Consider the following 19,771-nt stretch of genomic DNA (forward strand, 5'->3'; position numbering starts at 1 on the left):
GGGTTTTGTTGGTGGACATGAATGAGATTAGGAAGAAGGCTACCTCACCTATGTCAACATCAAAAATAAACATGACTGTTTACGCATAATGAACATTGAATCAAATTTAACGATCAAGATTGAATTGCCACAAATGTAATTATTTAGAGTTAAAAATATACTCAAAACAAGTTTAAGATTTAATTTGTCTTTAGACCTATAATTTAGGTCTAAATTTTTCATTAAACCCTTTTTCAAAAGGTTATTTAAATTACTTTTCAAAAGTTATTTTTGACTTTTAAAGAACTTCCAATTGTTTTTAGTGATAAAAAACAATTTGACACAAATTTGACACAAATTTGTCACGCTATGAAATTCATTGATGATGCCTGGTGCATTGAAATAAATCATGTTTATACAGAAATTAATATGTGTGCTAATTGGTTAGTAAAATTTAGTGTTAGGTGGGAATATAAATGCAATTTTTTAGTTGATCCTCCAAGAAAAATCTTACATTGGTTGTGTTGAGATTCTGAGGGGATTTCTACCTCTCGATTTGTTTCTAGTTGAGTAATAGAGGTTGCTCCCATTCTTTATAAAAGAAAGAAAGAAGGATGATTTTGACAATTTAAAATTTGTGAATTTATAAACATGCCGGTCTTTAAAAAATTCAAGATTTCTTTTCAAATTAATTGCCCTCCCATCTTGTGATTCATACCTCTAGTTGACAAAATGAGTTTTTTGTTTTGGTTTCCCAACTCAAAGTGAAATGTGAACAAGTAAATTGAATTTAAAAGATTATGATGGGTTTGGGTGAGTAAAAGTTAAGAATTCAAACTCTTTTAGTATACTATTAGAGAAGATCAATAAAATTCATTAGACACCGTGAGAAAATAATCATCTCTTAAATAAAACCTTAACTACTACTTATCACGAGATGACCGGAATCATGGAGGAGGTCATAAGGCAAATGAGTATGTTCAATTTGTTTGAATATATAGTAGTAATTAGAAAAATCACTACTTTGACATTGAATATGACTATATTTTTAATGGATGATCATCCTTTCTACTTGTGGAAGAAAACAAAGAAGAATCCGCACTCCTTTAACATTTAGGTATTTTAGGTATTTATTGTTAAATTTAGTATCTCAATTCATATATATAATTAAATATGACAAAATAAAGTAATTTTGTACGTACATGAGGAATCCATTGATCGCTTGAGAAAGCTCGATTACTTCGAGTGTAGACAGAGGCCCAACCCACAACTCAATAGCTGTCAGTTATTCCCCATTTTTTAACTGACTAAGTTAGAGATAATGTGATACAATTATTTTAATTATATAATAAGGTGGTTATCAATTTGATCCATATAAGTCGATCAGTCGATAATCGCACACATACGACTCAATTTTTCTACTGCTCCATTATCTTTGAACTCTTTGAAGACTCTGAAAATCTGTGGATTGAGCCTTTGTTCATTGGACTCACTTGTGTGATCCACCAATCACGTCCACACAAGATCATAAAGACCAATCTATTGAGCTTATTAATTAATGCTAATCCATAAATAATATTCCAACATTTATGTCTTCTCAAGATTACACAAACGTAAAATTAGCGAGCGCGTGCGCACATATATATTGCAAATTAAATGAGATCTTCCCATTTCCTCTCCGTATGTACCCCATGGATTGCAAATGTCAAAATATTTAGATATAATAAACATAAACCTATATCAACTAAGTAATTCAAGTACTCTGGCCAAAGAAAAATTAGCCCAGGTAATTAATTATATTCAGATATAATGAACACAAACTTATATGAATTGAGTAATATGTGAATTGGACAAGATCGGAGGGAATTTGAAGGGGACATACAACATTACAGCTTGCAATGAATTGAAGCAGTCCATCTGTTAAATGTGTCAATCATTTTCTCAAAGGAACCTCCAAGCTGAAACGGAATGCAATGGGGTCCCCTTCCACCCAACTATAAGGCATTTCCCATTAGTGTCTAGAGTGCAAAATCTGCCACTAGCAAACCCTTTGGCAACCAAGCAAGCTTGGTACAGAGATGACTCACTAAATCCAATTTCCACCATCCTGTACCTCGCAAAGAACCTCCTCCACACTTCTATCCTCACATTCCTCACTGTTCTTTCTCTTCCCTCCGCAGCAACAATGTTTCTTATCCCTTCAGATAATATTGCTTCCGTTGCCAGTCTGCCCCTATTTTCATCCTTTAAGCAGGTTTCAAGGCAATCAAAAAATGCTGAGTAGTGGAACAATGCTTCAGTGAAGCGAATGGCAAATGAGGATGAATTATGATCGGCTTCTACTTCAGAAACCATCATTATAGTTGGTTTGATATTTCTTATTACACTCATCAGGTTTTCCAAGCATCCAGGCCTTGATACCATAGTCCTGAGTACGTATGGAGCGTAGACAGCCACAGTTTCATCATCGTCAATTTCAAACTGCTGTTCCTTGATTTCGATCATGTCCGTAACATAAACTCGCTTATAAACAAAGGGCAAGTTCAACGACTCAGCGAAACTCGACAATCTTTCGCCTGTCTCTTCTACATTGGGTTGGCCAACAATTCCAATAGCAGTTATCTTCAAGAGCTCCACTTTCATTTCATTCCTCCCCACGAGTGCCTGCATCAAGCATGTCCACTGCATTCCATGCCTAATATCAACATCTATAACATGGATTCTGCTATTAGATGCAATGTGCTCCACTATGGCTTGCACGCCAGTGAATTGCATCACTTGGTTGAAAGGGATTTTCTGATGGCAAGTAAGAGCTATGTTGGTATCCAACTTTTGAATCAACTCGTTTTCTAAGTTCTTAGCACAACCCATTGAAGTGGTGCTCCCAGCTTCTTTTTCGATTCTCTCTTGGAGCGCTTGAGCAAAATGGAAGACAACTCTCTGTACAGGGTTTCCACTAGGAGATGAGTTAAATAAACAATGTAGAAGCAACCTACTTGCACGTTCAAATTGTTGGCAACTAACCCTCTCGGCCGCAGCAAGAAGAAATTGAGCAAGTTCAACATCTCTGTTTTCTTCTTCAGACAGAACCTCGAGACCAGAGGCATATGGATGCAGAGGCATGCAATAATCATCATACCAATGAGCAGAGAATTGTACATACCTTGCTCCAGCCACTCTTATTATTTCTTCAGCTGACAAATCCTGGCGACTCACATGAGCTTCACTATTGTTCGAGTCAGTTATGTCTTGTACCCTTAGCTTCTTGAATCTGCTTGCGTAATTGCTCAGGAGCTCCAAGTATGCTAAAGAAGAAGATTGTGGAACCTTCTTATTGTTGCACTCATTAACAAGTTCTGAACTTGCCACTTCCTGATTCTGTAGCCCCACGATTTCCTGGAACGGCTGTGTCATTTGCAGAGCAGGGTCAATGCTGAACTCTTCAAACATTTGGATGTCAGATTTGGGCACATCTTGCTGGAGATGAATTTGAGCGTCATATGATTGGGTTCCTTTCCCATGCGATGTAGAGAAAGAATCAATCTGTTCCTGAAAGAAAACGTGTTTCCCTGGGAACGCAACTACTTGCCCTTGTACGGAACTACAACCGTCCTGGATGCCTCTGAAATTGAAAGGTGTAAAAGAAAAATGGTCATTCCCCATTCCGATGATAGAAGAAAGCAAGAAAAAAGTTTTAACGGTTTACATTCGAGACAATGAGCTTTTCTATTTAAATGTCGACGGGGCTAGATGCATAGATTATCATCACTAACTGTACAACATAAATATTTAATTGGTTGAAGAAACTTCACCATAACGGACTTGTTTAAACATTAAAGTACGTGTATCGTGTAAGGAACAACGCAACTTCGATTATGATATTTCGATACTTCCATCAAAGCTGTCGCTTAGCGATTATAAAAGCCCTACAATTTGTATTAAACAAAGATGGCTGGTTTAGGTCTGCCGTAACCATTATAGCTTATCAGTTTTTGGTTTGTCGTTGCGGAAACGATTTTTAGCATCCAAACAGACCGCCCAATAACTTGTCCAATATTATATCACTATCACATAAAAGTTTCCTAAGAATTTCAGCCGAGCAAGTCGAAACAATTTTATAAAATAGAGGAGATCCTTTTTTATAATAATGAAGGATGAAGGAAGAAGGATTAGCTACTTCTATAAATACAGGGGAGTGAAACAAGAGTACTTTGAAATGTTCTACACGCATACTAAGTTATGGGCTTATGGCTGAATAATTATAGGTAAAATATATTATAGCGAGTCTCTCCCGATGTTTTTGTGTGGATGAATTATGGATACATACATACATATATGAAGATTTGATTTTCTTTATCAAGAAAAATTATAGTTATTGTACAAGCAGCAGCAGTAGTAAAAGAAGTGCATTACAAGTGAATATTATCTTATACAAGGACTTGGAAAAGGACAGAAGATTATTTCTAAAATAATGATGTTTAACATCCTTTGCACTCCAATAATTACAAGTCACAAATGTTCAGAATTTTAAAACGCTTAACTTTTGCCCATCTAATAAAAAAAATCAGGTACTCATTTCTGACTAGATCAATGACGAATAACGGTGAAGGAGAACTCTTCGCGGAAATAGCTCACACATAGTCACAATCCCACTATGCGATATAAATCACAAGTCGCGAACGAGAATAATTTGGAGACACTGTCAAAGTGTCAATGGTAATTAGCTTATCGGTTCATTTTTTCTATGGTCTAATTAATTTTCTCATCAAATTGGCACGGCAAGTGTGCAGTTTCTTTTCTTTTCTTTTCTTTTCTTTTTTTTTTTTTGTGTGGATAATATCCAAGTGTATAGATTTGTTCTAAAATAGCTCCATCAGTCCTATATAGGCATTTCAATGGCCGTACTGGAGGTGCAAAGCATACCCCAAAAAAAAAAATCATTTCTTGGGCCTTCAAACAATTGTTACAAAACCATGTTTACATCTATGATCTATTGCTCTGTTATATTCACCTCACTTGTATATATTTATATAAATTATTATCCAAGAACACGTATTGTAATTCAAGAATAATGGCTCGATAAGCGTTATCTTATACATATATATATAGGTCAACCATTCCCTGAGTATATCATGAACATGATATTGGATTCGAGTTTATACAATTGGATTGGTGCTCAATCAGTCAATTGGCACCATAAAATCGCAATTAAGAAAAAAATACGGAAGACAAATACAGAATTGGTCAAATTCACACCTTGTCATCATTCTCGTCGGGCTCAGCCAAGGAAGTCCCCCTCTCCCTCCTCCTACGCACACAAATCATGGCGACCCACAACAGCCCTTTGAGAATCCTGACCATCCCGACGGTCACCGTCAGATAATACAGCCACCATCCAACAAAATCCCGCACGTCCATATCCATTAAATGCTCCGTCTTGGCCTCCGCCATAACCACCAGAATCTCCACCTCCTCCCTCAACCTCCACCACCACATGCCACCTAAGCTGGCAGCGACGGCCACCCTTTCAACCCATCTTTCCTCCCTGGAATTCCCAAGCACCGAATCATCCACAACCGGTTTCACCACCGTCCTGGACCAAACTTGCGTTGTCTCATGCAACCCCAGGAGAAAAATCAGTCTGCTGAAGAATCTTCCTGGGAAGCCAAAAGCGGAACCAGAGTCATCTGCAGCCGCCGATATGTTTCCTTCGATGCCCAAGCCAACGCAAATTTGGAAAGAACAGAGAAGGATCCACGAAGCATAGAGCGGAGGTTTGAGAAGAGGGGTTGATGATTGGGTGAAAAGGGTGATTTTGCACGTCAAGCCGTGGATCAGAGTGGCTACGCTAACAATAGAAACGAGAAGGTAGAGAAGGTTTGGGTTGATGCGAAGGAGGAGCGAATATAGACGAGGAGATGGATGAGGGGAAGGAAACGACTGGGCAGCAGATAGCCTGGCTAGGAGAAGAAACGAGGTTGGGAGAAGAAGACTGAGGATTGTGAGCGTAAAGAGGTGAAAGACCTCAATCGGAGAGGCGAAGCCGAGTAGATCTTTGGCTTTCAGATTCCGTCCCTGCCAACCCATAATAACTTAATTTGACCAAAACCAGCAACGCCAACTTCCACCTTAAGGTCTCTCTATATATGCAGACTTGGCAACTGCTGGGTGCTGCAAAAGGAGCTTGGAAGTAGTTGCCACGTCCATTAATGTCCGTATTTAATAATTTTATCCAATCCACGCTTCCTCCATTCCACCCCCCCCCCCCAATCGCGAGAATCAATTTTGACCACGAGCGGGACCAGCTGCTAGTAATACTAGCAACGAACTTCAGCCTAAAAAGACTTGAAACTTGAAAGCACTAATTAGGTCGAATTCGCAGGAAACTTGTTCTTGGCTCTAGTTTTCGGTTAGTTTTGGGAGTCTTTATTCTTTCAATTATTTCTGGCCCTAAAAAAAAAAAAAAAATCTTTCAATCGTTGCTACAGAATTCAGAGTTGAATCTAAGGCATCAGAGTGTACTACCAACGTATAGAATTGGTAATCTCCTCCATCTCTCGCGTATTAACTGGATTCACATGCTCTCTCACGGCGCACCTGACGAGTCAATGAGGAATATGTACTTAAAAAAAAAAAAAAAGTCAGATGATGCCAGTCGGCTAGTTGTGTAAGGTCGCATACGTTCAATCAGCTTTATTCTCCGTCTTGAATTCTTGAGTAGATTAAAATAAAATAGCTTTATTCTACATGTTATTGCCAAAAAAAAAAAAGTAATTTGTGTGTGTGTGTGTGTGACGTCAAAGTAGGGCAATGGAGTTTATTCTTTAGAAAATTGAAAATTTTAGGATTTTTTTGGTTTTGCTCTATTTTTTTTATTTTTTTAAAAAAGTAAATTTTTAAAAATTACTTTTCAAAACAAAATAAAATAAAAATTTATTTGATTATGTTAATTTAAAAATAATTTTACAACTAAAAAATGGCGGATAGGATATTGTCAGTGATTAATGATGAAGCTTTATAGTAGCTGTTCATCATAAGTGAAAATAATTTATAATAGTCAAATATGATAAATAGGTAAATAGTTCCAAGTTGTTTTCATTTTTTATTTTTTTTAAAAAAAATAATACAGTTTTGAAATTTAAATTTAAAATACTTACTCAAACAATTTTTATTTTTTTATTTTTAAAAATACAAAACAATTTTTAAAAACAAAAACTAAACAGGTCCTTATGAAGGATGGGGCAAAATTACTTAGGCAATTATCAAATGGATAGTTGACAGCCTTTTTTGCATCCTCCAGGGCGTACCTACTTCAAATGCTTAAAAAAAGCAGAGCTGTTCGGTACGTGCAAGTCATCGCAATTAATTAATATTTATTGGTTAATTAAATTAAACAAAATACTGATGTTTGGAGCAAGAGGCGAATTTTGCAGTCTTGGACTTACGCTACAGCGATGCAACAACTGATTCAGAAAAAGATTAGGCGATGAAGAGTGAGTGTCAGTAGGTGGTTCTTAATTTGCCCATAGATTCTTCATCCACAAGAAAACTTCAATTTCACTTTTCCATGCTCCAGGCACTTATACTAACATCCGGTTAAAAAAAAAAAAATAGACTGACATACAGTCTATTTAGTTTTTTTTTTCAAAGAATACTGTCAACTTTGTTTTAACTGGAGCAGTTTTCCAATAAAATTAAATTGTAATCATGTGTTTTTGTATAAAATCTGAGACATAAACATAATTCGTAGATAATACGCACTCTTGATAAATTATACATACTTCTCTCTGTGTGTTGAAAAATTACGTTTGTCTAGGTCAATTTAATTTAACACCTGGCACGGTGATATTAATTAGACAACGTTTAAGTATTTAGTTTTATATACTCAATGTATTTTTATCAAATAAAATTAAAACAAGTAGATTTTAATGCGTTGATAATATTAATAATAAAAATTTATTATAAAATAAATAATTTATAAATGATATACATGTCTTAATTTAATTAAAAATCAGCACCTTAAATATATAATAATAAGTATATAAATTTTTTTCAATTAAATAATGGAAACAAAGGTACAAATTATATTTTTATTTTTCAGGTGAACCCTTGTTCATTGGTTTTAAGTACTTACAAAACTCTTTGCTTTAAGATGTCATCATTAGAATTAAGAATAAGGGCCGGACTTGAAGAACTGCCCATTTAAGCCCATTTTTATAAGGGTTTAGGCTTGAAAAAATGACATTTTTAAGAAAATTAGGCTTTCAAGCCTGGCCCTAATAGGCCTTGAAAAAATGGGTTTGGGCAGCTCTTTCAGGCCCCTTTTTGTTTTTCTATTAAAAATAAAATATTTTTAATTTTTAAACTAAATGTAGACTTTTAAATATATATTTATACTTTAAAATTATAATTTTTATTTTAAATTTTTAAATATTATAATTTTTATTTTTAAAAAATATATGACATATTAAAATTAAAAATTTTAATTTTTAAAATTTTTTTTAAAAAATAAGGGCTTACGAGTTTGGCCTTGAGCCCTTTATATAAGAATTGAGTTTCAGAAAATGAGGTATTTTAAGAAAATCGGGCTTAAGGCCTCAAGCCCTTAAAGGTCAAGCCCATATAAGCCGAGTCTGCTTATTTTTCAACTCTAATCATCATGTCAAGTTAATGTTTTCTTTTCAAATACTTATGTTAAATCTCTTGTGCCTCGTTTGGTAGTGTAAAAGAGCTTTTGGTGGAAGTAAAAAAGAAAGTGAAAGAGGAAGTGAGATGGGAACAAAGTTTTAAAGCATGTTTGGTGTGCCCATGAAAGTAGAGTATACTTTTTAATTGACATATGTGTTTATAATATAAAAATACTAAAATACCCTTCAATAGAAAATCTTTATCGCCATCAAAAGCATTCACCACCATTGCGAACCACCACCTAGACCCAAAATCGAGGCAAGCATGGCAACAACAATCAATCAAGAATGAAAGCCCCAAATTGAAAAGAATAATCCAAGCATAGATAATCAAAATCTCAAATCAAAAATAATAAATACAAGCATAAATAGTCAAAACCACAAAAAAAAAAAACAACAACATAAAAGGATAAAGGAAATCAAAGGTTTGACCGAAAACCTCTAATCCTTCCACATGAAATCAACCTTTAGATGCACTGGAGTAATCAAAGATAAAAATCAAAGAAGAAATCAAACCAGAAATCATTGTCTGTCAATCAAGAGTCATTACTATTTGCCATAATCTTCATTAAAGTTATCGCCATCCGCTGTTGTCCTCTGCTCTACCCTTTTCATAGTTAAACTAAAAATTGTAGGTTAGATAGATCATTAGAATCTACAAGCATCATCATAGACTCACATTAGTGTAAAAGACCAAAGATGCCAAAGATCTAATTTTTAGCCTGTGTGTTACTGGTAGAAAATTATGAAGAATAGTTGTCGTTGTTGGTGGAGGGCCATCATTGCTGGTGAAGGTTCATTGCTGTCATTGGTGAAGGGAGAGAGAACGAGATAAGAGAAGTAGGGAGAATGTGATGAGAGAGGGAGGAGAAAGCAGGGGTAAAAAAGTATAAGGAGATGATAGGACCTAACTCAATCGGGTAAGGCATGAAACCTAGTTCTATTGATTTTGATGGAAGTGAGTTCCATGAGAAATCAAGTTCTATGATACCATTATACCATCCGGACAAAAATTGTGATTCCACTTCCCGATCCTAATTCTTTGCTACTGAACAAGACATTAAATGTAGAAATTAGATAAATATTTTATACATATCAATTAAACTAGTTAAGTTTATTATTTATAAAAAAATATGTTAACTTCTTCAACATATCTCTCACTTTAATCATTTATATTGAAAACTACCCATATTGATCATATGCCTATAATTTGGAAGCAAAATAATAAACATAAAAGACAAAAAAATATTAAAATCTTACATTTAAGATAAAAAAAACTTTTCACATGACATTTACCTTTGTAACATGAGGGAGGCATTAAGGAAGTATTGAGGTATGTGGATTATGAGGTAATAGAAGAGGACAATCAACTTCTACAATGTTTTGATATTGTTAAAGAAATTGGAATTATTGTATTCCAACTTGGTGCAAATAAAGCACCTGGTCTATATGGCTTTTTAGAATTTTTTTTATTACTCTTTCTTGGAATGTGGTGAGTAAAGATGTGGTAAGAATGGTGCAAGATTTTTTTCTTCCTCAGAATTCGACAAGTTTGGAAAGTATAAATAAAACTAATGTGGTTTTAATTCCCAAGGTTGATAATGTTGAAAATATGGGTCAATTTAGATAAATTGGGCTTTGTAACTTCATTTATAATATTATGTCTAAGGTGTTTGCAAATAGACTGAAAGCTTCGTTGCCTAGATTGATTTTTGTTAATTAGAGAGCTTTTGTGCTTAGGAGGTTGATTCAAGATAATATAATAATAACTCATGAAGCTTTCCATTACTTGAGAAATAAGAAGAAAGGTAGGGAGGTTGAAATGGATATTAAGATTAATTTGAATAAAGTCTATGATAGGTTTGAGTGGGATTTTATAGAAGCTATAATGAGGAAGTTTGGTTTTAGAGAGAAATAGATAGCATGGACAATGATTTGTGTTTAGTTTGTTGATGTGGATATAACTGTTGGTGGTAAGATGATAGGTGTACTTGACATGAAGAAGGGTGTAAGGCAAGGAGCTACATTATCTCCCAACATTTTCATTTTAGATGTTGATGTCTTGTCAAGAATGGTGTAATGGAATGCTAATAATAGAAAGTGGAAGGGGTTAAGCTTGCTAAAAAATATCCTATTTTAGCTCATTGTCTATTTATTGATGATGCTTTGTTCTTTTTGGAGGCAAGGAAGAAGAATTGTAGAGTTTTGAAAAGAATCCTTAAAGCATATTGTAAGGCATTTGGCAGTAAACTTGAATAAATCTTGTATTTGTTTCTTAAAGAATGCAAGCAATGAGTTGAAAAAAGTGGTGTTTGAGGTGTTGGGGATTAATGCTTCAAATTTTCCTAGAAGGTAGTTGGGATTGCCAATGATTTAGGGAATATTTGAGTCTGAGGCTTTAACTTTTGTGAAAAGTAAGATGGATTTTAAGCTTTAAGGGTGAAAATAAAGGCTTCTAACTTTTACACTGAGAGAAGTGATGGTGAAGGCTATGGCTAATGACATACCTATATTTTCTATGTCATGCTTTAAATTCCCTAAGAAGATTTGCATGGATTTGGATAGGATGGCTATACCAAAAGCTTGGACTGATTTGAAGAAGGCTAAGTGTGAAGGAGGGATGGGGTTTAAGGATTTTAAGCTTTTTAATAAAGCTCTTCTTGTTAAAACTGCATGGAGAATGACACAAGAGCCTGATGAATTTTGGTATATGCTATTAAGGGGGATTTATTTTCCTAAATTAGATTTCTTTCATGCAAAAAGAGGTAATGAGGCCTCTTGGGGTGATATAGTATTTTGGACAAAAGGGAATTATTAGAAGATAATTTGTGTTGGAAAGTTGGAAATGGTGAGGAGATTAATTTATTTACTGATTAATGTATTTCTCATTTTGATATAAGATCATTATGCAGAAGCAATCTTTTGATGAGATGAAAGCAGTGAAAGTATGTGCGATTATTAGAGAAAGGAGGTGGGACTTTGTTACTATTGAAGAGTAGATTAGCATGGAGGAGAAGGAGATTATAAGTAAAATCATATTGCTTTTGGTAGAAGCAAGAGATAAGTTGATTTAGTTGAGAAGCATAAATTGGACTTATACTATGAAGAATGGTTGTAAAGTTGTAGCAAGAAAGCCAAGGTTGTAGAGAATAAAGGGCTAGGCTGTTTTTATAGGGCTTTTAAGAAGTTGTGGAAGAACATTTGGATGTTAAAAGTTTTCCTAAAGGTTGCTCATTTTATTTAGAAGGTAGCAAGTGGTGCTTTGGCGACTGAAAAAGCTTTATTTAAAAGGAAATGTTCTAATAGTCCTATATGTGTTATTTGTAATAGGGAAGATGAATCTACTGAGCATGCTTTATTTCTATACTTATATGTAAGGCAGTGCTGGTTTTATTCTCCATGAGTTTTAAAAGTGAGTTGGATTAAGTTGTCTTATTTTGACAAATGGTTGGAGGAGTGGTTTTTGGTTTTAAAAAGGGATGATAAGTATATTGCTACTCTTTTTTGAATGATTAGGAAAGTAAGTTAAAGTTTTATTTTTGAGAATTAATGTTTTTAAGGATGATGACAACATTAGAAGGTTTGTAGGTTTGCTAAATGAGTTTTGGGGGTGTAAAGGTCAGAAATTGGTTTTGCAAAAGTCATTTAGGAATCATGATAGGGCTAGATATTAGTGCAGGCCTAAAGTTAGGTGTGTTAAGATTGACATAAATGGATCCTTTTGTTTTAATCGCAAGGTGGCACCTATTGGTTTGTTAGGGAGAAATTGTGAAAGATAGTTTATGGGAGAGGTGGCATAAAGAGTTGAAGCTTCTTCAGCTTTTATGGTTAAATGCTTGGCATTGTTACATGCTTTAAATGTACATGACTTATTTATTGATAATGATACTGTGATTGAGATTGATTGTCAGGTGCTATATACTAAGATGATGAGGATGAATGCTTTAGGATGTGAATGGGGCTGTCTTGATATTTTGTAGAAGTATATGGAATTGTGTAAGTTTGATAGGAAGTATGGTTGGGCCTTAGTAGCTCATGAAGGCAATCAAGTTGCGAATTGGATTGCAGCTAAGGCATTATAGTCAAGGCAATCAAGGATGGCTTCATCAACTACCATCCTCTCTGAATTTGATTTTGATTGGAGACTTCTATGGTAAGTATGCTGTTGTTAAACAAAAGATGCATGTTGGTAAGTGTTTTAGTTTGGATCGAAGAATTGATCTATAGGTTGTATTTTTGTTTTTGTTGCTTTTCTTATGTTGTACCTTAGGCTTACTTGCTTTTATGTTTTACGGGTGAATTAGTGTGTGTATTTATATCCTTTGGTAATTAATAAAATGATATTGTTTTGCTAAAAAAAATGAGGGAGGGGTATATATTGGTCAATAAGAGCATAAATACTAGTAATATCTTTTTTAGGTTAAAATAATATCATGTTTTCATTATCCTTTGTTCCATTTCCATATCAAGATATGGGGAGTTTGGCCCAAATTTAGGAGTTGAAAAGCCTATTAGACTTGACAAAAATACTCCCTATAGTCTAAAGAAGGTTCCCCATCAAAACCCATTAATCCATCTATTTTGACCAATCGATTTATTTCACTGATCAATGCACTGGACAGTACCATGATATCCATTTATAAATTATAAAGAACAACAAATATTCAAGGGATAAAAACAAAGAAAGAAAGAAAGGAGCTAACTTGTTCTCATGAGATGAAATGGCCACAGCACCAAATCAAATACCATGACACAAATCAGACTGATAGGTAGGCTATGTACATTACCCAAAAGCTCGAACAATCTAATCCTGCTCAAGCCATTTGAGTACATTGGGCCAGGTACCAGGTAAAGATCAAACCATGGGTTGCCTAACTCAGCTTGAACATATACCATTTTTTGTAAATAATATTTATTTTATGATGTTATTTTTAGTTGAGAGTTATCATGAATTATATTATCTTTATAATCTTTTTTAACATTTCTTATCATTACAATTTTTAAATCTCTTTCAAAATTTAAAATTTATTTTTAACTTCATATTATATAAAAATAATTGATAATTGTCAATTATATGTAATTTAAAAAAATAATTTTTGATTATAATTAATTTTATAAAGATATATTTTAAATGAAAATAGTTATATTTTTTAAAATATTTTTTTAAGTGTACTTTTCTAAAAAAAATGTTTCTAAAAAGTTTTATGTGTCAATTGGGCCAAACTCAAACAAACACTAAAACATTAAGTTGATCCAAACTATACATCAAATTGATCACTAAACAAGAGTGATGTTTGACTTTAACCTACCCATGTGCAGCCCTATTGATAGGGAACAAAACAAGAAAGCAGATTATCTAGTTAGGTTCTCCTATGTTATGAAAGTAGCTTTAGTTTCTTTGATCATCATTCATCTCTTAATTCAGGGTGAAGAATAATAAAAGAGATCAGGTCTTAGCAGTTTTGGTTGTTAATACCTTGTATTTGTTGGTGTTTCATTAATAGATTTTCAATCTTTATTAAAGAAAAAAAAAAGAATTGGAAGGTCCCTGAGCCAAACATTATCATCCAAGGTATGCCCACGTGACACATTTGTTGTCACTCACAGACATTGGCCCATGGGTCTGTAATTCTTTGTTAGTGTGTTTGGTTTCCGATAGTTAAAAATCAGCTTTTAAAAGTTTATTTAATAAAAATTAATTTAATAAAAATTAATTATTATAATGAAATAGATGTTTAGATATTTTTTTTAAAAGTCAGTTTAATAACCTAAAAATTAAATAGATTATATATAATGAAAAGTACTTTTAAATATATAAATGCCAAAAAGGACATTGTTTTTCATGATTTATAATTTCTATTATACAAATGCTTTATATTAAAAATGTTTAAAAAATATATGTAATGAAAATTTTAAATAACATATAACTTGACATATGAAATAATAAGGATAAAAAATATAAGGTTTGATATATTGGATAAAAATTACGTAAATAGTTTAATATACATTAATATTAAAAATTAACATGATTAATTGTTTAGTTTACAATGTCTTGTTATAGTTTATTTCTCAAAAAAAAAATTTGTTAAGAATAGAACTATGATTAACTTGATCTGTAAAAAACTTACCTGTAATTTCTTTTTGTAATATAAAAAGCATAGGCAGTATGGTCAATTTCTTCTTGTTTATTTTTTACTCATTTTCTTGCCTTTTTTTTCCTGGTTGTTGTTCTATTTCTTTTTGTTTATGTGGTTGCTTTTGTTGTGACTTCTTGTTTTGGTGGAATGACGTGCATGTTTTGGGGGTTCTAGCAACAAAATTGTTGAAAACACTTTCAAAAAGCTACGTGAAGTCGTGTGAAATGAACTTCTAGAACTTTTTAAATACAATTTCAAATGAAGTTTGGAATAATTAGGAAATTAAACAACTTTAACATTCTTAAATTTTTAAAAATCCTTCCTGAATATGAAACAAAAGCAAACCAAATAGGCCCTTTAGTTCTCCTATAAATTTTAAATGTTAAAATATTGGCTCTTTAGTTACTTGCTTACTTGTTTAAAACCAGAAGTAATGGATTGGATCAGACCTAGTCTAATGGGGCAAAGCTTTTCAAGCTTCATATTGATGACTTTGTTAGGCAAAATGGTAGCATTGGATATGGAGAATCCTACGATACAAGAATGGTAATTGAATTTTGTGGTTTTAGCTGCAATTTATCGTTGGTACCTCCGACAGTTGCGAAACTTATTGGTATCATATAAAGATTACATTTATGCTAGGCAGAAGGCTTACATAAGATACATGTGTTTTCAAATAGCTTAGATACCACTATCCTTGTTCTAAATAGTTGTGATCGCAATTATGTTTTTAGAGACTTGGTTGATGAAACTAGAGCTTTTCTTTTTAGAGAAGGCTACATTATTTTCAATCACATAGATAGGGAGCAAAATAGAGATCCATCTCCTAACCTAATGTTGGAAGATGATGAAAGAGTATAGGTTTTTGGTCTTTTTTCTCGCTTGTCCTCGTTGATTTTGTATTTGTTCTCCTGGGTTATTGATGGTATTCAGTTTCCATTAAAAAAAAAAAAAGTATTGGCCCGCTCATGTACGTAGAAATTACTTCAACAAAACGTGTAAGTTGCCATAGAGCTTTTTCATTGCTTCATATTTATAAGAACTTGCTTTGAAATTGTTTACGTTATTTAATATAAAAATTACGAAAATTATGAAATATTTATTTATTTTTCTTCTAAATATCATGTTTCACAATCATAACCCTCACTTACGGTCTTACTTGAAAGAATAATATTTGACTTTATAATAGGAGTTATAGAATTAAATGAAGGGTATAATTAATTTTAAATTGTTTTAATATTTTTTATAATATCAAGAACATTAAATAATTTAAATTAGTTTTCAATTTATGTAATTCAGTTTAAGAGATGCTAGTTATAAATAGGAATAAAGGGATTATGATCTATCATTATAGTATTTATTAAAATACTATTTATAAGTTACTCTAGCACTTATTTACTTTTTAGGATTTTTTTGTCTTATAAAAAAGGATTTTTTTTTTGGTCAGGAATGCTGGTTGCTCCCTCTGTTTATATATATAAGAGAAAAAATTATATTACACAATTTAAGAAAGTTAATTAACCATAATAATTATATTTAAAAATAAAAAAATAGACTAAAATATCTTATGTTAATCAATATAAGTATGTATTTATTATTTCTCGTTAATGTAAATTAAGAGGGATAATTTAAAAAATGTGTAATAAATGCTTATTAAAATATGTAATTTTACTTATATAAAAAAAGTAAAAAATGATAGTTTTTCCTACAAATAAAAATAAAGGGAGTACTTTACAAGATGTTTGAGTGTTAATTATTTTTATTTTTTTATAATCAATTTTGCTTTTATACATAACTTCAGATTGCGGATCTACATTAAAGAAGCACTAATTTAACTGTTTCTACGAGATAAAATATTTAAAAAATATGCTTCATATGTCAAATTTAAGCGTTTAACGTATTTAATAAGTGAATAAATAACATTTTTTTAATGGAATCGAGAATAAGTCATTTAAGACAAATGTGTATATATATATATATATATATAGATCCACATGAACATGTTTTATAACTTGGGAAGAATGATAGATCGGTCTCAAAAAATTAATTAATTTAAGTTAAATTTTAAGTGTTAAATTTTAAAAATTTATAACTCAATCTTTCAATTTTATAATTACATTATGATGAATTTATAACTTATATTTTAAATTTTAATAAAAAAATAAATTTTTTATTCTTCAATCATATTAAAATTTAAAAAAATTATAAATTTATCACAACACATTTACAAAATTAAAAAATTAAATTATAAATTTTTTAAATTTAACACTTAAAATTTAACTTACATGTCTCTAAATTTTTTTTATCGTTTTCTTCGTGACTTGAATGAGCGAGAAGTGAGCAGGGGAGCAACTTGCGTGGTTTGCCATGAGATCTGGCTATTTATCCTTCCTCCTGTTTCTCTCTCTAATCAATCACAGCTCTCCTCTTGATCCACTTCTTCTCTCTCCCCCTCTCAAAATTCACTCTTTTCTAAGCCTCTTCCCAGAAACGCCAGTAAAAGAGGGGACAATAAGCTACCATGAATGGCACTGCCTCCCCAAAACTTGAGTCAGAAGCTTCTCCGCAGCTCAACGCAAAAGAAGCCCAGCCGCTCAAAAAACGGTGCGTTAAAGCTTGCCTTGGATCTTCAAGTCTGTTTTCAAATTCCTTTTTGTTTCTGTCATTTTTCCCCCTCATCAAATTTCTGGTATTGGGTTGTTTCGTAAACAAGTCCTGTCCTGTGCTTGTTGCAGGAAAACAGCGGTGAAAGTGAGAATTGCAGAGAATGTTGGCAAACTTAAGAACGAATGGCTGGCTTCTGATTCCTGGTCTTGGAGAAAATATGGACAAAAGCCTATTAAAGGATCTCCTCACCCAAGGTTTTTAAAATTTCTTTCTTTGAATCAAAGCATGTTTCAACCGAAAGAATAAAGCGAATTTAGTTCCTGTTCAGCTTACGTCAGTACTAGCAGCAAATTATTCATGTTCAATTAAGCATATCTACTTCAGATGTTGATTCTTTCCATCAGAATTCATCCATTCTCTCGTTTAGCAGAGGCTATTACAGGTGCAGCACATCCAAGGGCTGCTCGGCCAGAAAGCAAGTAGAGAGATGCAGAACAGATGCTTCAGTGCTCATCGTTACTTATACCTCTACTCATAACCACCCACCTCCTTATCGTCCCTCCAACCCTAATCTAACCCTCCCAGAAAAGTCCCAAGACCAGTCCGTTGAAGATCTTCCGGCGACCTCCAAAGTGGAAGACCAGGAAGAAAAGGAAAGGCGAAAGAGTCATGAGCCCACGACGGTCCCTGATCAGTGTGTAAACGAAGAAAATTTTCATTACTTGCAATCGTCAGTTCAGTGCTCTCAAGACATTATCACTGACCAAGACCATCCTTTCGAAATGAACCCAGAGAAAACTCACGGTAGAATAGATCTCCTCTTAGAGGAAGAGCTCCCGAGTGATTCTCAGTTCAAGAGCCCATCAGCACCCAAATCCGAAGAACATGACTTTTTCGATGAACTTGAAGAGCTGCCCATATCTGCACCTTTCTTAAACTTAATCAGGCGCAATTTCTCCGAGGAAAGGACTGCGGTTGCCCTTTCATGACTCTAAGTTTTTTTTTTTTTTTTGTTGAGGAGTTGCTGCCCGAAGAATGTAACTGAAATGTTCCTATGTACTACTACACCTGTTTCAGTTAGTGCTCGATTCGGAATCTTCTTTTTTAGTATTAGTATTTAGTATTGTTTTCTTGAATTTGTTGTTGCGGAGAGCGCACAGACATGGAAAGTGGATCACTTAGTCATGAGCAGAGTCAGTGGGCAGACACAATCCTGGGAGACTGGAAATAATGCAGTAGGTTGATGGGAAAACCCCAATATCTTTCTCTCTCACGCCAAAACACGCAGGGTTATTTCGGGTGGTGGAGCAAGAGAAAGGGAAGTAGTTGTCCTTTTAGTTTAATGACTAAAAGATAGCACAAGGTTCAGGGGTGAGTGCTCAAATATCATTTCAGGATAAGGTCTTTATTTTACTTGGGGTAACCTCAAGTGATGGTGGATGAGAGAGTGATGCTTTTTCGGCGGCCATTATTTGCTTACCTTTTCTTTTCTTTTCTTTTTTTTAAGTTTTGGGTTGCTTTCATGATCCTTTGGTGATTCATTACTTCATTTGGTGGAGGAGTACCTTAATCTAAAATAAACTTTTTGTTGGCAACCCTCGTGGATCGATAGGGATGTGTGGACGGGCCTCTCGAGAAAGACTAAGGTAGACACTCTTGTTCGTATATCCTTCAAAAGTCGAGAGATTCCATGTCACAAGATGCCAAACCCACAAGTTATCCTGTGTTGGTAATTTTGGTCTCATTCTCAAACATCCATTGTATATATTATATGTCTTCATCATTTTGCGGTTGCTAATATTCAGCTATTCTATTGGCTGCCCCTCGTACACCTCCCTCTTCCATTACGGATTTATAGGGCTTTGCACAGTTTTTTGGCCCTTCCTCGTACCTCGATGTGGATGGATTCTCCACCAAATTGTTGCACTGTGAGAAGAGTGCAAAAGAGTTTTTTTTTTTTTTTCCCCCGACAGGGTTAACGTAACACCCACCACCCAGTTATATAGAACAGCATATTTTATGAGCCGCTTAGATTCAATCGCTCAGTGCAAAAATATTATTTCATTCACTGGAAACGACTATATCTAGATCTTTCTTCTTCTGTAGCCGATAATGTCTTTTGAGCTTCGAGAGCAATGATAATGACCTTATTTATATGATTCCATATTTGTTGTCTTCTTCTGAACTCAATGAATCACGATCTGCAGCGTGGTTAATCTTCTCTAGGCCTTAGGCCTGTGATGCGAGAGATATCCATTCAGCCATTCAGGTTGGCTTTTATGATGCAACATTTTCATTTGCCTATGATCATGACCACCGATTAGTTTGTCTCATTGAAACTGCGTAAATAAAGAAAACCAC

General features: G+C 33.6%; 3 protein-coding genes across 3 annotated transcripts; 1 reads left to right on the plus strand and 2 right to left on the minus strand.

Moving 5' to 3' along the window:
* Nucleotides 1–1,758: 1,758 nt before the first annotated feature.
* LOC129312582 (DELLA protein RGL1-like) lies at nucleotides 1,759–4,283 on the minus strand. The gene has a single exon (XM_054955278.1). It carries the CDS (start codon nucleotides 3,640–3,642, stop codon nucleotides 1,921–1,923), a length of 1,722 nt encoding a protein of 573 aa, XP_054811253.1. The 5' UTR covers nucleotides 3,643–4,283; the 3' UTR covers nucleotides 1,759–1,920.
* An 822-nt stretch (nucleotides 4,284–5,105) lies between these two features.
* LOC129312669 (uncharacterized) lies at nucleotides 5,106–6,251 on the minus strand. Its single transcript, XM_054955372.1, has one exon. The coding sequence runs from the start codon at nucleotides 6,064–6,066 to the stop codon at nucleotides 5,230–5,232; it is 837 nt and encodes a 278-aa protein (XP_054811347.1). The 5' UTR covers nucleotides 6,067–6,251; the 3' UTR covers nucleotides 5,106–5,229.
* Nucleotides 6,252–17,188: 10,937 nt separating this feature from the next.
* LOC129315282 (probable WRKY transcription factor 14) lies at nucleotides 17,189–18,517 on the plus strand. The gene is made up of 3 exons (XM_054958880.1): nucleotides 17,189–17,407; nucleotides 17,539–17,664; nucleotides 17,841–18,517. Exons 1-3 carry the CDS (start codon nucleotides 17,325–17,327, stop codon nucleotides 18,397–18,399), a joined length of 768 nt encoding a protein of 255 aa, XP_054814855.1. The 5' UTR covers nucleotides 17,189–17,324; the 3' UTR covers nucleotides 18,400–18,517.
* The last annotated feature ends 1,254 nt before the right edge of the window (nucleotides 18,518–19,771 follow it).

This window comes from Prosopis cineraria, unplaced genomic scaffold (genome assembly GCF_029017545.1).
Source record: "Prosopis cineraria cultivar Desert tree isolate PC_DT_omini unplaced genomic scaffold, ASM2901754v1 PC1, whole genome shotgun sequence".
Taxonomy (NCBI): Eukaryota; Viridiplantae; Streptophyta; class Magnoliopsida; order Fabales; family Fabaceae; genus Prosopis; species Prosopis cineraria.

Excerpts from the sequence above, each read along its gene's own strand:
- LOC129315282 (XM_054958880.1), top strand. The coding sequence starts at position 17,325 with ATGAATGGCACTGCCTCCCCAAAACTTGAGTCAGAAGCTTCTCCGCAG. Across the intron at positions 17,408-17,538 it reads GCCCAGCCGCTCAAAAAACG|GAAAACAGCGGTGAAAGTGA; the intron begins GTGCGTTAAAGC and ends TGCTTGTTGCAG. Across the intron at positions 17,665-17,840 it reads AAAGGATCTCCTCACCCAAG|AGGCTATTACAGGTGCAGCA; the intron begins GTTTTTAAAATT and ends CTCGTTTAGCAG.
- LOC129312669 (XM_054955372.1), bottom strand. The coding sequence starts at position 6,066 with ATGGGTTGGCAGGGACGGAATCTGAAAGCCAAAGATCTACTCGGCTTC.
- LOC129312582 (XM_054955278.1), bottom strand. The coding sequence starts at position 3,642 with ATGGGGAATGACCATTTTTCTTTTACACCTTTCAATTTCAGAGGCATC.